The sequence below is a fragment of the Primulina tabacum genome, chromosome 9 (assembly GCF_025594145.1).
Source record: "Primulina tabacum isolate GXHZ01 chromosome 9, ASM2559414v2, whole genome shotgun sequence".
Taxonomy (NCBI): domain Eukaryota; kingdom Viridiplantae; phylum Streptophyta; class Magnoliopsida; order Lamiales; family Gesneriaceae; genus Primulina; species Primulina tabacum.
The window spans coordinates 255,932-274,205 of record NC_134558.1 but is presented as its reverse complement, the minus strand read 5'-3'; the positions used below and the strand labels follow the sequence as shown (position 1 = coordinate 274,205).

General features: G+C 35.7%; 2 protein-coding genes across 3 annotated transcripts; one reads left to right on the top strand and one right to left on the bottom strand.

Annotated features, from left to right (window-relative positions):
• The first annotated feature begins 3,551 nt into the window (after window positions 1-3,551).
• LOC142556388 (uncharacterized) lies at window positions 3,552-4,433 on the top strand. The gene is made up of 2 exons (XM_075667848.1): window positions 3,552-3,804; window positions 4,096-4,433. The coding sequence occupies exons 1-2, from the start codon at window positions 3,552-3,554 to the stop codon at window positions 4,431-4,433; spliced, it is 591 nt and encodes a 196-aa protein (XP_075523963.1).
• An 8,243-nt stretch (window positions 4,434-12,676) lies between these two features.
• LOC142504638 (uncharacterized) lies at window positions 12,677-16,709 on the bottom strand. Of its 2 annotated transcripts, XM_075617509.1 has the most exons (8): window positions 15,219-16,709; window positions 15,075-15,119; window positions 14,926-15,000; window positions 14,673-14,789; window positions 14,388-14,459; window positions 14,250-14,294; window positions 14,107-14,181; window positions 12,677-12,910 (listed from the first exon to the last, which is right to left on the bottom strand). In XM_075617509.1, the coding sequence occupies exons 1-7, from the start codon at window positions 15,328-15,330 to the stop codon at window positions 14,153-14,155; spliced, it is 495 nt and encodes a 164-aa protein (XP_075473624.1). In that variant the 5' UTR covers window positions 15,331-16,709; the 3' UTR covers window positions 12,677-12,910; window positions 14,107-14,152. The 2 variants fall into 2 exon arrangements, with proteins under 2 accessions (XP_075473624.1, XP_075473625.1); XM_075617510.1 differs by lacking the exon at window positions 14,250-14,294 and having other exon boundaries at window positions 12,678-12,910.
• Between the last annotated feature and the right edge of the window lie 1,565 nt (window positions 16,710-18,274).

Sequence of the window (18,274 nt, the reverse complement as noted above, 5' to 3'; positions counted from 1 at the left end):
GAATGTCAGAGATTTGCTGAGTCGTGAATGTAATCCATGAGATTGTCATTGAACAAGTTTTTTTTATGTGTCTTGTAACCTATTTTGCTCGAGGGCAAGTAAAAAAGTTAGTATGAAGAGGTCGATAGGTGTCGTTTTTACATAATTTATAGTGTTGTTTTTAATCTATTTTTGCATGAGTTTATATCTTGAGTCCACATTTCAACCATTTTATTGTTAGTTAATTCATATGGTCACTCCTCATGTGTGTTGGTTTATTTGAAGGTAAAAAGTATGAAGAAAGGTGAATATTTTTACCTCATAACAGAGCATGTCATGCTAGGACGGTGATTTTTGGCCGACCAGTGCGAATGCTTGAAAAGTAAAGAAGTTGGACAGTGGAAGAGTGGTAGGACGATAATTTTTTACTGCCACAGCGCGCATCAAGAACGAAACAAAGAATGAGACATAAGACAGTGCGCTAAGGCGATCATTAATACTGCGCGAGCGCATTCTGAAGAAAAATCGATCCCCGAGACAAAATTAGTTAGGATCTAGGGGATCCTAACCCCCAAAACATTTATGTTTTGATTTTTTTAAGACTGAATTTTATTCTTAACCATACTTAATTATGTTATTGTGTTTATTGCGTCTTTGGAGCATGATAATCTTTGAAGTGATTTTATATGTTATAATTGAAACGGAAATGATATTTTATAACATGATAGAGTAACATAATTCATGGATCTACAACTTGCATATAAATATGAGATTGAATACATGTTGATAGTCACTGATAAGTGCAAGATTTGCACTTAATGTATATTAAATTCCATGTTGAATTATGCTTGTTTCGAACAGAATTATGCGTTTTTTGGTTTGTTTTGATTGTCTTTTCAGGAATGGAGAAAAAGAGGACACGAAGCCAAGTGAGCCAAGAAAATAAGTGCACAACCAACCATTATCGGACAGAACCTCGAGCGCAGCAGCGCGAGATCACGCGCAGCCGCGCGCAATGATATGCAAGGTGATTGGCAGAGGTGTGCGCGCGGCCGCGCCACATCACGCGCTACAGCGCGCACACAGACGAACCTGAAGACCCAAGAGGCAGGCGCAGCAGCGCCACATCACGCGCAGGCGCGCGCACACCAATATAGGCGAATGACCAGACGCTTACGTGCGGCCGCGCGATTTCATGCGCAACCGCGCGCACACAAGCATGGGCCAGCGCACGGAAGCAGCCGCGCAGCAGCGCCAAAACTCGCGCCACCGCGCGCGCGGCGTTCCAGAAAGCCTTATATAATGCGCCGCTAGGTCAGAAATGGAGGAGGCCGTCTTGGGGAAGAAAGATACGAGAGAAGCTAGCCGCCTTGGAGAAAATCACGAGAAATCAGAGCGCATACACGAGACGAGGATTCAGAGTGCGAAGAACAGCCACAAATACGAAAAACAACGGATCCGGGGACGGAGATGACACTTCGGATTTGTTATCTTTTCCTTCGTTTTTTTTATATATTCTACTGTGTGGCGATGTCTAGAACTGAAAATATGTCTTGTCTTCGCTTGGATTTCGTGATGAACTAATTTCCCATTCTAGAGAATGATGTAGCTTTGTGGACACGATGATTTGACGTGGTTATTTTATATGATTGAATTCCATTGCATATTTAATTGTGTTTCTCTGTGTTTATTTCTCTGCAATTTACTGGCCATAAATTGTTCGTTGTTTGATTAATTCTATAACTCAGGAGAGGGACTAGGATTATAGATCATTAGAGACACGTCGTTGAATGTTTATATCGTTCGAAAGGCGTATAACTTTAGTAAGGCTTAGGTAAGAACATTGTTTGCATGTATCAATTAAACTTAGATTTTATTAAGAATAATTGAATCGAAGTTTGATTTATACAATTTATTCGTCACTTAGGAAAGGGAGAATAAAATAATTAAGTGTTCTTGGTCATTAAATAATTGGAATTCAGGAATATAAATTTAACTTGGAATAATTGTCGTGGAAACTTAGTGAAGTCATTTCTCTAGATCTCTTCTCTCATTATTATTTCTCAACTCGATGATTAGATTAATTCTTTGTTTTCAATCTATTCGTTTAAGTAAATCAACCATTCTATCGAATTGTCTAGATAAAGTTTGGACTATTTTAATTACAAGCACTGATATACATTTATATATACACTCCTCGTGGGATCGATATCTGTACTCTAACCAGTACTAAAACTTGACACCGTACACTTGCGGTAGTGAAAACACCAAACAAGTTTTTGGCGCCGTTGCCGGGGAGTGTCAAATTTGAATTTATATCAGTATTGTTACCAATTAGTCTAGATTTTAATTTAGATCTTTTATTTTATTTCATTTTTGATTTATTCACTTTCTCTGTTTGACAGTGCATGCTAAGATCGCACAGCCCTGATTTGCTTATTTTTGATCCGGAAATCGAGAGAAATGCGAGAAGATTAAGAAAAGCGAGAAGGGAAGAAATCAAAGCGATGGCTGATAACAGAGAGAATGACCGACAGATGCCGCCTGAGGCTATACCAATCAGAGATCACTTCCGACCAGTGATCAACAATCATTATTCTGGAATTGCCCGAGGGACCATCAACGCAAACAATTTCGAACTGAAGCCCGCCCTGATCAATATGGTTCAACAAAACCAGTTCGCTGGAACTGCTACTTCAGATCCTCACGTTCACCTGAGAACCTTCTTGGAAATCACAGATACGGTAAAAATTAATAATGTTCCTGACGATATTATTAGATTGCGTTTGTTTCCATTTTCTCTTAGGGACCAAGCTAGAGGATGGCTCCAATCATTGCTACTGGGGAGCATCAAGACATGGCAGGAGCTGGCGACGAAGTTCCTTTCTAAATATTTTCCCCCTACGAAGTCTGCACAATTAAAGATTGAGATCAGCACTTTTAGATAGACTGAATTCGAGCAGTTGTATGAAGCTTGGGAAAGGTATAAGGAGTTGTTGAGGAGGTGCCCAAATCATGGTTTTGAAGACTGGGTACAAATCAAGCTTTTCTATAATGGATTGAATGGTCAGACGCGTACAACTGTGGATGCAGCGGCATGGGATACTCTTCGCCAAATCTCATGCTCAAGCCTATGACTTACTTGAGCAGATGACTATTAATAGCTACCAATGGCCGTCTGAGAGGGCAGGAGTACCGAGGACAGCTGGAGTTTATGCTGTGGATCCTATCACATCACTCACTGCACAAGTATCAGCATTGACTTCACAGATAGCAACTATGTATAAAGTGAGTACATCAAACACTGAGAGAGCATCGTTTGTTGTTGAAGAATCACAAATTCCTGAAGAAGTGCAATACATCAACAAGAAGAATTTTGGAAGCTATGGAGGATATTGAGGTAACCCTCCCCCTAATACTTATCATCCGGGACTGAGAACCATGAGAATTTTTCATATGCAAACAATAAGAATGTATTGAATCCTCCACCGGGGCTCAATACATCAAATGGGGAAGGGAAGCCATCATTTGAGAACTTGGTTGGGACATTCGTTTCTGAATCTGGTAAGAGGATGGCTAGGACGGAGTCTAGGCTTGAAAACTTAGAGACCCACATGGCAAGTATTGGTGCTACCTTGAAAATTCTTGAATCGCAAGTGGGGCAGATAACTAAGCAACTCATGTCTCAACCGTCAGGCGCTGTACAAAAGAATGCAGACCCAAATCTGAGAGAGGCGAATGCCATTTTTATGCAGCATGAGGAGATTGGAGTGGTAAGCAAAGAAGAGAAAGTTGATCAGCCGACTCCAAGCAAAAGGAACCGAGGTAAGAAAGGTAAGAGTTATGATTTTGATCAATGCGTTGATATTTCTTTACTTCCCTACCCCCAAAGATTTTTACAATTGAAGGCTGAGTTTCAAAAGAAAAAAGGTCTTGAAGATCTCAAGAACCTACACTCTAACATTCAGTTTGCAGAGTAGGAAGAGGTGGCATTTACTGGAAAAGATGATAAGGGCAGGCAAGGAAATCTTCCTCAGAAGCTACAAGACCCCGGGGAATTTGTTGTACCATGTGAGATTGGAAGTCAATCAGTGAAAAAAGCTATCTGTGATTCAGGAGCAAGTGTGAATATAATGCCAAGTTTTCTTTACGAGAAACTTGGATTGAGTAGGATAAAGCCCACAGCACTAAGTTTGCAGATGGCAGATAAATCGGTTAGGACACCGCTGGGTATTGTGGAAGATGTTGAACTTAAGATTGATAAAATAAGGCTTCAAGCAAATTTTGTGGTGCTTGACATGGGGAACAGTCAGAATGTTCGTGCTATTTTAGGACGACCATTTTTGGCTACTGCTGAAGCCGTCATTGATTTGAGACAAGGAAAACTGACCATGGAGGTTGATGGTCAAAACATAGAACTCAAGGCTTCCAAGATATCATACGATCCACCATGAACAGGATTGGTATAGTCGGGCTGATGACGTTAAACCAAGCGCTGTGTGGGAGGCAACCCACAATTTATTTTCTTTAGCATTCATTCTGTTTTTATTATTTTATTTTATTTACGCCCTTAGTTGTTAATTTTACCCACCACCAGATCTATCACCGCCGCAGCCCATGGACGTGGATGATGAAGATACTGCGGACAACAACTCGAGCGCCCGAATTTTGACACTCGTGCGCGAGGTATGTGTTGTCGTGTTCTTTATTTCTATACATTGAGGACAATACATACTTTAAGTTTGGGGGGAGGGTAAAAATTGCTTGTTAGAATTTTTCTGCAATTTTTTTTTATTATTGCTCAGTAGTTAGTTTGATCTTTTATTTATTGCATGCTAGATCTGTTAGGTAGGGTCATGGATAAGTAAAATGTGTGACCGATGATGAAAACTGAATTGCGATCCTGAAATATATATGTGTTCATGATAACTTAGGAGTCACAATTATTTTGCACTGTCGTGTTTGTTGATACTATCGTTGCTTAGAGACAAGTTGCATGCCTGTGATGCTAAATAGATGAGGGAGATCTGATTCTTGGTAATTCTTGCATGACATTGATTGACACTTTTGCAATCATAGGAATGAGCTAGGCAATTTTTCACAATATCCTTGGGCCTATATTCTTTGCTTACTGTCAATTGAAGCCCTTTGAGCTTCAAGTTAATTGAGATGCTTAAATTTTCTTCGTGCACCTATTTCATCTATCATTTTTATTGAAAATTGCATGTGACTGGTTTGTATGAGTTGACTAATGGATTGACGAAAGTCTAGAACTTGTTTGAACACTTTTCGAGGCGAAATACGGATAATATGTGACATAGGAATGATTTAGGCGATCTTTGGAGCCGTTTTGAGCCTTCGAGCCTACCAAACGAAAATGAAATATCCCTAGTACCTCATTTTGAGCCTACTAAAAAATCAAGTGGTGTATGTCAATGGCATACAATTAGCCCCCACTTGTATTTATTCTATTTCCCACAACGACTATCTAATGAAGCTTATACACTTACTGTCTTACCTAATTTTGAGAGAAATAAGTTCATGGGTGTTGTAATGATTCAAATACTCCTTGAAAATAAAAGAAAAAGTTAAATGTGCTAAAAGGAGTTGTTTAAAAAAAATGTGAATCAAAAGTGGTGAAAAAAAGAAAATATATGAGAGATGAAGGATATGAATGAGAAAAAATCAATAAAGTGATGGTGAATGAAATGATAGTGAAAATGATGAAGATTTGATTATTTCTCTCAAATTTTGATTTCCATGTCCTTTATTGTAGCCGTAAACCGTGGCCTGACGTTACAAGCTTACAAGACCTATTAACCTTGTCACATTTATCCAATATACTAGTGGAGAAAAGTTGTTCAAATCAAGCCTATGGATACCTGGAAAACATTGTCAACGAGTATAGACTTTAATCACTTGCTTGCAAGCATCTCATTTTGTGATTTCATCTTTGGCATACTTGTGATTGACCATCTTTCGAGCCAAATAATCACCGATAAAGTCCTATGTGATCTGTGAATGCAAATTTATATTTTGATGAAGTGTGAGTTGAACTGAACTGAGGATTTCTTGATTCTGTAAGGCGAATGGGCATTACAACTCTATTTGAGCATTCGATGGGGTAAACGAACATTGACATATCACACACATACGTGACTCTTGGGAAATCGTGAATTACATGAAATTAGATGAGTCAGAGGTCAATATCATTTTTCGCATATCCATGACTTTAGTAGTTGCGTAAATATTTTCCTTAATTATTAGCTTTTATTCTATTTTGCTCGGGACTAGCAAAAGTTCAAGTTTGGGGGGTTTGATAAGTGCAAGATTTGCACTTAATGTATATTAAATTCCATGTTGAATTATGCTTGTTTCGAACAGAATTATGCGTTTTTGGTTTGTTTTGATTGTCTTTTCAGGAATGGAGAAAAAGAGGACACGAAGGCAAGTGAGCCAAGAAAACAAGTGCACAACCAACCATTATCGGATAGAACCTTGCACGCAGCAGCGCGAGATCATGCACAGCCGCGTGCAATGATATGCAAGGTGATTGGCAGAGGTGTGCGCGCGGCCGCGCCACATCACGCGCTAACGCGCACACAGACAAACCTGAAGACCCGAGAGGCACGCGCAGCAGCGCCATAGCACGCGCAGGCGCGCGCGCACCAATACTGGCGAATGACCAGACGCTTACTCGCGGCCGCGCGATTTCATGCGCGACCGCACGCACACACGCATGGGCCAGCGCATGGAAGCAGCCGCGCAGCAGCGCCAGAACTCGCGCCCGCGCGGGGTTCCAGAAAGCCTTATATAATGCGCCGCTAGGTCAGAAATGGAGGAGGCCATCTTGGGGAAGAAAGATACGAGAGAAGCTAGCCGCCTTGGAGAAAATCACGAGAAATCAGAGCACATACACGAGACGAGGATTTAGAGTGCGAAGAACAGCAACAAATACGAAGAACAACGGATCCGGGGACGGAGACGACACTTCGGATTTGTTATCTTTTCCTTCGTTTTGTTTATATATTCTACTGTGTGGCGATGTCTAGAACTGAAAATATGTCTTGTCTTCGCTTGGATTTCGTGATGAACTAATTTCCCATTCTAGAGAATGATGTAGCTTTGTGGACACGATGATTTGACGTGGTTATTTTATATGATTGAATTCCATTGCATATTTAATTGTGTTTCTCTGTGTTTATTTCTCTGCAATTTACTGGCCATAAATTGTTCGTTGTTTGATTAATTCTATAACTCGGGAGAGGGACTAGGATTATAGATCATTAGAGACACGTCGTTGAATGTTTATATCGTTCGGAAGGCGTATAACTTTAGCGAGGCTTAGGTAAGAACATTGTTTGCATGTATCAATTAAACTTAGATTTTATTAGGAATAATTGAATCGAAATTTGATTTATACAATTTATTCGTCACTTGGGAAAGGGGGAATAAAATAATTAAGTGTTCTTGGTCATTAAATAATTGGAATTCAGGAATATAAATTTAACTTGGAATAATTGTCGTGGAAACTTAGTGAAGTCATTTCTCTAGATCTCTTCTCTTATTATTATTTCTCAACTCGGTGATTAGATTAATTCTTTGTTTTCAATCTATTCGTTTAAGTAAATCAACCATTCTATCGAATTGTCTAGATAAAGTTTGGACTATTTTAATTACAAACACTGATATACATTTATATATACACTCTTCGTGGGATCGATATCTGTATTCTAACCAGTACTAAAATTTGACACCGTAAACTTGCGGTAGTGAAAACACCAAACAGTCACATATTGAAAATCGAAAGTTAGAGAATTTCATAGTTCGTTAATGCAATCGCAATGGATAAATAATAAAATGACACTTGGTTACTGCATTTTGTTGATCATATTAATATAGCTCGAAAATTATATTGATAGATTAGATAAGCTCGTCAAAATCATAGCTTATGAATTGAAATTCAATTATCAGAGAAGATTCAAGGGTAGTTAACCAAGATCCTAACAATGGTTTGTTTATTATTTTAATTTATATTATTGTGTTTGTTTCATCATTTTGTTTTGATATTAATTTAGTTTAATAATTAATTCAATTTTCCTTTTAGTTAACTAAATAATTGTATTTGAGATAAATTTGTCTAATCAATCTATGTAGGAACGATACTAGTACTTGTTACACAGCTTGAACCTTACATTTGTAGTAATATCGAGTAGCTTGGAAAGATTTAATTGTTATAAATCATTGTGCTAGAAAAGCTCAAACAACCTCCGCCTCCGCCTCCGCCTCCGCCTCCACTAGAACAGTTGGAGTACATGTGGGAAGAGATAAGGGGATTAGTACCGCAAGTGGGAGATCGACCGAACCTCTAGACATGGAGAGTCCATTTGAAACATCTACTACTTAAAATACTGCAAGATTTGTTTTTCGCTAAATCTCGAAAATGTATTTAAATGCATGCATGCAAAACTGCTGTAAAACACACATTTTAAAATAAAAAGATTCCAATACTGGTAAAAATACTTCAGTTAAAAATATGCCATAAATCTTGTCGAACCAACAACATGTAAAAAGAACAGTGTATAAAAATATCCATGGTTCCTTCTAATTCATAAACGTAATGTGCGGAAAAAATATAGTCCTCGGGTTAGCGTGCACACATCAGGCCCCGCCTACTCAGTCTTTGGCGCCTCCAGTCTCCTCATCAATATGCTCATCTGCATCATTCACACCTAGTGAGTCTAAAGACTCAACACACCATAATCGTTATAACAAGTACATATACATAACATGCAACAGTGAAAAGTACTGTAATCAACATACATTTCATGATTTTAAAAGCATGAACTTAAACATATCGTGTCAAAGGGTAATGTGTCCAAAACATGTATCAACATATCAGCATATACGTATTCATTTTCTTTATTTGAATTATGTTCATTAGTTGCGACTGTCGTATCATCATATTAATCGATGGATCCATCTACGTATAACCGCGGTACCCGGCGACGAGGACATCAGCGACAGTATTAACCATCCACTAAGCCTTGGCCTTACATATCATCCTATTATCGTATTCGTACTAGTACAACCAACTCTCATCCTTCAAAATATGTCATCATATTCATCACTTGTAAAAATCATGCATATACGTAAATTTTTCTTGAAATCAAGCATGCAACGTATTTTTCATAATTCCATAAAAAGTCATGTTCATGATAGCATAGACATTAAAAACATGTAATTTTGTGATCAGGGCGCTGCCAGAACTGCTAACTCGACCCGGGTGCAAAATGACCATTGTGCCCCTGGAAACCGAATTGACTGTTTTACCCCTGTACCTCAAAATTTTGACCCGAAGCCAACCAAACACCTTAAAACACCTCAAAACATATTTATAATTGTAGAAAAAATAGATCAACATATCATCATTGAGTTCACTACAACAGATGCGGTCAATGGAAGTCATGCTTGGATGTTACTGATGAGCCTCCATTAACTAATTAGGCGAATAATGTACAAGTTAATTAGGTTAGTTAATTAGTAGTTAGTCAATAACAAAACAAGGAAAAGGCTGTATATATAAATATATGTGAGCATAACCAGAAGAAGAATAAAATTCTTCTTGGTTGTATTTTTTCTCGACTTCAGTGTATCATTTTCTTCTGAATTGAATAAAACATCTTGCTCTGAGTTCCCAAAGTGGACGTAGGCGAAGAAAGCCGAACCACTATAATTCTTGTGTCTCGTGTTCTTGTTCTTATTTTCTTCTGTGTAAAAGTGTTGGGTTGAATAGAAGTGATTGCGTGTGTATATGCTTAACGAGAGGAGAATTCTTGATCATAAACGGGAGAAGGAATAGCTGGGATTATTCACAACAAACCGGTATCAGAGCCAGCTCTTCAGTAAGTCCGAAAATGTCAAGGATGGGAGTCTCCAGAGTCGAGATTGAACGATTCGATGGAAAAACCGACTTCTCAATCTGGAGGAAAAGGATGAGGGCAATTCTGGTTCAAATGAAGGTTGCCAAAGCCGTTGAAGGGGAGAAGAGTCTACCATCGATGATGAGTTTCGACGAGAAAGCGGATATTCTCGAGCAAGCATATAGCACTATCATTCTGCATCTCAGTGACAGAGTATTACAAAAGGTCGATCAAGAATCTACAGCAGCTGGAATTTGGTTAAATTGGAGCAGCTGTATATGACAAACACCCTCTACAATCGAATTCATCTTAAGGGCAAATTGTTTGGATTCAAGATGCTCGAAGATAAGTCCATATATGACAATCTTGATGAGTTCAATAAAATCATCATTGCTTTGGAAAATCTTGAAATAAAGATCGATAACGAAGACAAGGCAATTCTGATCTTGAACTCCCTGCCAAAATCATATTCAATCTTCGTTGATACAATCAAGTTTGCACGTGAAACATTGACACTAGATGAAGTTCAAGCAGCCTTGAATGCCAAAGAGACTCAAGATAGGCTAGTGAAATACGAGGGAGATGGGGAAGGATTATTCATGAGGGGCAGATCAGAAAGAAGGGAGCAACAAAACATTAAACGTAAAGAAAGAAGTCGATCTAAATCAAGGACCAAATTCAAGTGCTTCTGCTGCCATAAATAAGGGCACTTCAAAAGGCACTGTCCGATTTGAAAAAGAAGATAACAAATAGAGAGCATGAATCTACGAACCAAGCCATGATTTCAGATGGATATGAAAGCTCTGAAGTACTTACAGTGTCCACTGAAAGGAAAGAGATTGATTGGATACTAGATTCGGGGTGTTCATATCACATGACTCCAAATCGAGAATGGTTTGAAACCTTCGAAGAAGGGGATGGAGGTCGAGTAATCATGGGAAACAACACCGAATGCAAAGTGATGGGCATAGGGTCCATAAAACTTATCATGAATGGTGGAATTAGTAGGAGCTTGACAGAAGTTCGGTATGTCCCAGGCCTCGAAATAAATCTGATCTCACTTGGATCTCTGGATAATAAAGGCTATACATACAAAGCTGAAGGAGGAGTCCTAAAAGTTAGTTCGGGTGCTCTGGTCATAATGAAGGGAATCAAGAAAGAAGGCATGTATGTTTTGCAAGGAAACACAATCATTCCTACTGAAAGCTAGTCACAGAACAATCAAAAGATATGACAAAGCTGTGGCATCTTAGGCTTGGTCACATTAGTCAAAGAGGAATCGATGAGCTAAAGAAACAAGGGATCTTTGGTTCTGACTTTGTGCACAAAATAAATTTTTGTGAACACTTTGTTTTCGACTAACAAACTAGAGTCAAGTTTAGCTTGTCACAGCATACCACTAAGGGAACTTTGGATTATGTTCATTCTGATATTTGGGGACCAGCTAAGGTTAACACTCTAGGAGGGCTAGATATTTCATAACCTTTATTGATGATTTTTCAAGAAAGGTTTAGGTCTACATATTAAAGCAAAATAACGAGGCGTTTAAAAGCTTCAAACAATGGAAAGCCTTGGTAGGAAACCAAACTGGGAAGAGGATCAAGAGACTAAGTACTGATTATGGACTTGAATATCTTGCACATGTATTTACAGAATTTTGTAAAGATCAAGGGATAGCAAGACACAAGATGGTGAGATACATCCCTTAAAAATGGAGTTGCAGAACGCATGAATCGAAAAATATTGGAAACGGTCCGATGTATGCTTAACCATGCTAACTTGGGTAAGCAATTTTGGGGGGAAGCTGTGTCTACTGCAATTCACATAACTCATAGGAGCCCCTCTACAGCATTGGATTTTAAGATACCTGAAGAAATATGGTCTGGAAAATCAGTGAACTACTCAAACTTATGAATTTTTGGATGCCCAGCATATGTCCATATTAATGAGGGAAAGCTTGAGCATAGATAAAAAAAAAAAAGGTGCATTTTCTTGGGATATTCTGATGGAGTGAAGGGATTTAGATGTTGGTCTAATGAAGAAAACAACTCTAAGGTAATCACTAGCAGGGATGTGATCTTCAACAAGCAGGAGGTACTAAAACACGACGAGCATAGCCAAGATGACTGTGGGACTCAATCTGTCCAAATAGATCAAAAAGGAAGCTATCATATTCAATATTTAGTGACATTTAAGTTTTAGTACATCTCCAACAAATGTCCTCTATTACAATGTCGTCTTAAACTTCCCGACATTTTTTAATGTCATTATAAAATGTTAATGAAAACTTCATACGTGTTACTAATCATTCATATAATGACAATTTTAAATGTCAGGAAAATCATGTTTTAAAGATATTTATACATGTCTTGTTATTATAGTAATAATGACAAATTTATATGTCATTTAAAATCATTTATAATGACAACTAAAAGTATCGTGTATGTTATGTATAGTGACAATAAAAAATGTCACTAATGATAGGTTATAAAATTAATTTAAAATGTCTCATTATGTAATCTCTAATGACACTTACAAATGTCTTCTATACTAGTATATAAGGATATTGAAAACTGTTACTAATAGTTGATTATAATAACTTTTTTAAATGTCTACATATGAGTTTTACAATGACATTTTTATGTACATGATTTAATATTCTATTGTGACATAAAAAATGTCATAGTTTATGAAATGTCATCGATTTTCAATATTTCCATGATATAATATTCAAGGATATAACAAATTAACATAAATACAAATACAAAATTTTAAAATAGAAATTAAATTGCTAATCAATAATTGTCATTAATTTTGCAATCATTAATGTATAAGAATGACAAATTTGTTACCTCGAAAAATATCTATACCCCAACAAATGTAACAAATGTATTTAGTTTAAGAACTAACAAACAAATAAGTCTTGTAAAGCAAAACATAAGCAAACTTGTGACGCATCTTCATTCTTCAACCATCTCATCTTTATCAAAATCCAATATTCTTGTCATCTATAATAAAAATTCATATATTTGTATGAATGAAATAAAATTAAAGAAGCACAAAATAAAGAGATTAAAATTTAATTCAAATGAATATCATACCAAATGATAAACTAAAAATTATTATTTATCTAAATGCACCTAGTAGAAATCTTTCTCATTAACTGTCAACTGCAATATAATTGATATTGATTTAAAAAGATATTAAAATGATGGACATAACAATAAATACTAGTTAATTGAAAAGTTGAATATCATACCAAATGACAAGGCCAAGCTATCATTCATCCAAGTGTATCCCAAAACTTCTGTAAAATATCATATGGCCTAATCAAACTTTCTTCCCATTCTAGGACAACTAGAACTTGTATTTCACATCAATTTGGTCCCAATTGTTCCACTGAGTAACTAGTTTCACATATTGTTCTACAAAAGCTCTTTTATCTCTTTCTTGTAGAAGAACTTGCATTGGCAACTCAGGATCATAATACTTCTTTTTTAGTTCTGACTTCCAGTTTCTCCATTTTTTTGCTATTGAACGTAGCGTCCAAATTTCTATTCCAAGAGGAAGGTCGTACTTTTCCTACAAAAGCATTTAGACAATTTACCTTCATAGTAAAAAATTATCTAAAAATAAAATTATTCAATAACATTTCAATTACTTTTATAACATCTAGCAATTTTTTCTTACATCCAGAGGCATTTTATGCCAATCTTCCACGTCAATCGGACAAAATTTACCATTTCTTGCCAAAATACCCAAAAAATCAGTAAATTTATTTCTTCTTGATCCAATAGGACGTCCCATATCATCACATCGAATCTTAATACGTGGCAGGGTGCTAGATCTACCCCAAATTTCTTTCATAAATGTAGGGCCTCTAGTTTTCTTCTCAGCGTCAAGAGATTCACTTTCGCTATCTACATCTAGATGAAAAAAGGAGAAATAAATGATTGAATACATAAAGTGAAATAAGTTGTTACATTTTTCGTATACGTTACATTGATCAGATTCTTCGTCCATAAAATCATTTTCAACATGTGGGTTATTGTTGAATGTGATCCTAGAAGTCAAACATGTATGTTTTTATATGGATAAATAAAGGATGAAGTAAGTATTATAACAAGCTATATCTACATGTAATCATCGGAACTAAAAAACTATAATTTCATGTCTTTCTATATCTTAATTTTTAGGATGTTACCTTGTAATTCAATGTCTTTTTGATTTGAAGCTTCATCTATTTGGTTTCATGGTGCACCTTGTATGCTTTGACAATCTGCACAAGCATTATTTCAACAAAATATATGCAAATTGAGTTTATAATTATAATAAAAAAATTCTGACCTTTTCCACTAGTTACCACTTTCTCAAGTTCTCTTGTATGATAGACTTTTATAAAATATACAGCATGTAAAAGAAAAAGGTCAAATAAGAGTTATACACAAGACACGACATATTTTTTATGTATAAATAAGATGCTACCTCTTTCTTTTGATTTTTGAGTTGTGTGATTATCCATTTGGTTATTGAGCATACCTTGTATGTTTTGACATCCTGCACAAGTATTGATTCCAGCAAAATATAAGCAAGTTAAGTTTTAATTATAAGCAACAAAGTTCCAACATTTTTCGCTAGCTACCATGTTACCAAGTTCTCTTGCAAGACTGACTTGAACAAATTATACAACATTCGTACAAATGCAAAAGGTCAAATAAGAGTTATACACAAGCAACAAACAGATTGTTTTTGTGTAAAATGCGATAATACCTCTTTCTTTTGAATTTCGAGTTACATGATTGGCAAATATAATATGTGGTTGTGTATCTTCCTCATCTCGAAGTTGAAAATGAGATTTTCCAAAAAATTTACTCTTACGAGTCAATCCTATCAAAAGAAATGGTTAAAAATTACAAATGCTTTTATATAGAATAAATAAAACATGAAGTAAGAATTATACATATCCAAACTAAATAGTTTCAAATAAAATACTAAAAGTTTCATATCTTTTTATATTTAATACCTTGTAAATCATTGTGTTGGTGCTTTAAAACTCTATCCATGTGGTTATTCAACATACCTTTTATGTTTTGAAATTCTGCACAAGTTTTGATACCACCAAAATATATATAAGTAAGTTGAGTTTTTAATTATAAACAAGAAAATGCTAACCTTTTCCACTAGCTGTCATACTACCGAGTTCTCTTACAAGACCAACTTGAACAAAGTACATAAACTCCAGACAAAATCAAAAGGGCAAATAAGAGTAATACAAAAGCAGCAAACAGATCCTTGATGTACAAAGTTACATGCTACCTCTTTTTGAACTTCGAGCTGCGTGATTGGCAATCATAATTCGAGATTGTGTATTTGCCTTATCTTGATGTTGTAAATAAGGTTTTCCAACAGTTTTACCCTCACTAGCCATTCCTGTCAAGAACAAAAGCCACAACTTGCAGATAAAAAAAAGTTAATTATATCCTTTGATATGATAAATAAATGATCCATAGTTAAAATGAAATTAAAATATATAATGTTGTTATTATTTTAGTATCCAACAAATCCACTCTACTAGTTTCACTTTAAAATATATAATGTTATTATTATTCTAGTATCCAGCAAATCCATCACCAAGCTCTCTAATTATAGCTTTAGTTGTTTCAAATGTTGCAGCCCTTACAATATCTTTTTGAATTTTAGGTGAAGTCAACTTCATATTCCCAGGGGCATTTGAAGTAAAACTCTTCTAACTTCTTCATTATTGTCTGCAAGAAATTGCAATAGTACAACAAAAATTCCCCGATTGCTCGAATCTTCAGATTCAATGTGACCACAAAAACATGAATCATAAGAACTCTGAAGCGCTTAATTTATGACTCAAGTCGAATCCTTAAATAATTTTTTGCTCTCTCTGTTGCTTTAATAAAATTATTGCCATTATGTATTTGTTGATTTAGCAAGTCTCGACATTTGTTGAAAGCTAAGTTATGAGAACTATTAGGATCCCTCACATGCTCTCGTAACTTTTCTTTATTTTTCCAATTTGTAAAACATTCGCTAACAAATTTATCATCACTTCCTTGCTCCCCACACTCATGGTTAAAAAGATAGCAATGTAGACAAAGAGAAACATCTTTAATAATATACTATACTGCAATCATTAAAATTCATCAAACCATGATAGATTAATCTTCTTGGCTTGTTATTGAAATCTGTACTTTTGAATTTATGCTTACGGGGTTGGCATGGGCCCCTTAGATAATACTCTCTTCGAACTCTTTCATGTATATTTGGTTCATAATTCATAATCCTAAGTCCTAATCCTAGATGCGATGGAAGATAAATTACATCTGAACCAATATGAAGTTTATCAAAAGATTCTTGAGACCTTTTTCAACAGAAGTTTTTAACTCCTATTTTCAGGAGACTGGTCAGTAACTTTTTTTTTCCAGAAGATTTGATTCTTGAACATTTGATTTTCTTGAAAAAAATAAATCAAGATAATTTTCAAGAAATAGGAAAAAATCAAATCTTATCAATCCTAAATGATAAAACTAAAAAATATTCAACATTCAACACTCCAAAACCATAGAAAATATACCTACTAATTTTCGGGAGAAAAAATAGAAGTCGAGAAAATAAATCATGAAACAAAGTTTGGGCAGAAAAGTGCAAGGATGAATTTACCCAAATTCTGTACACAAAAGATATACAAATATCGCATACAATCTTAAAAAACATCGAGACAAACTATAATTTGATAACAATATATAGATATCAAAAAGCTGTAAATTAGGGCTTTTATACCATTACCTATCGCGACTATGAATAGTATATGAAAGGGGTATCGACGGTCCAATGGCGAAGGCAAACTCCGATGATACCGTAAAGACAATGGACGTGAGATTGATTATGAGATTTGGGTTTCTTCCAAATCCAATTACACTCAATGTTGAAGAGAATTTAGACGAGCTGAATCATTTTTACTTTAGATAATGATAATTTTTTACAAAAAATTAGATTTTTTTTCCTTTAAATTAATTTTTTTAAATGATTTTTTACAATGTTTTTTCAAACTCGTTGGGCGCCAATTTTTCACAGCGTGCAATAATATGTATGCCGTGAATAATAATATTGACAGCATGCGATTAATGTACGCCGTTGAGAAGACGGCGTGAAGAGCAGGGTGAAGATTTTGGGGAGAAAAATAGATAAAATAAATGTGGTAATATTTGGGTTGGATAAATATTAGAGGAGGGAAAATAATTGTTTCCCTCCATATAAAAAATGACATCAATTAAAAATGTCAGGATAACTAATCTAATATGTTTTTTTTATTTTACACATTATTAATTTTTTACAAGTGTCATTATTAAGTATTTGTAACAACATTTAATTAAAAGTGTCTACAAAAAAGTGTCACAATAGCTATTTATTGTTGTAGTGAGACTAAGCTGAAGTGTGAACCTGAAACCATTAAGGAAGAAATTCAAGAAGAAGAAGTAATAGACACTACTGAGCAAACTGATTTAAGTCAGTACCAATTGGCTAGAGATAGGAAAAGAAGGAACATTAGACCACCAACCAGACTTGGCTTTGTTGAACTCACTGTCTATGCCCTTGCTGTAGCCCAAAGTATAATGGATGAAGAACCAAGAACATACCAGGAAGCTACTAGATGTAACATGTCCCATTTGTGGAAACAAGCAATGGACGAAAAAATGACATATCTAAGTAAAAATCATACCTGGACACTGGTAGATAATCCTGGGAAACAAAAGGTTATAGGCTGCAAATGGATTTATAAGTTCAAAGAAGAAGTTCCATGTGTTATGGAAGCAAAGTACAAAGCAAGGTTAGTGGCAAAGGGCTATTCTCAGCGGGAGGAAATAGACTACAATGAGATATTTTAACCAGTAGTAAAATACACCTCCATCAGAATACTACTATCCTTGGTGACTTATTATAATTTGGAATTAGAGCAAATGGATGTTAAGACGGCGTTCTTACATGGGGAATTGTAAGAAACCATTTATATGGCACAACCGGAAGGCTATGTATCAGCCAGTGAGGAGTACAAAGTTTGTCTCTTGAAGAAGTCACTATATGGCCTGAAACAATCACCCCGCCAGTGGTAGCTGAGGTTTGATGCATTCATGATCATAAATGGATATCAAAGAAGCAACTATGACAGTTGTTTCTATTTTAAGAATCTGGAAAAAGGCAGCAAATTATACTTGATACTATATGTGGATGATATGCTCATTGCAAGCCAAGAAATCAAGGATGTTAACAAATTAAAGCTGCTAGGAACAGAGTTCGAAATGAAACAAATGGAGCAAGCATCAAGAATCTTATGTGTGGATATAATA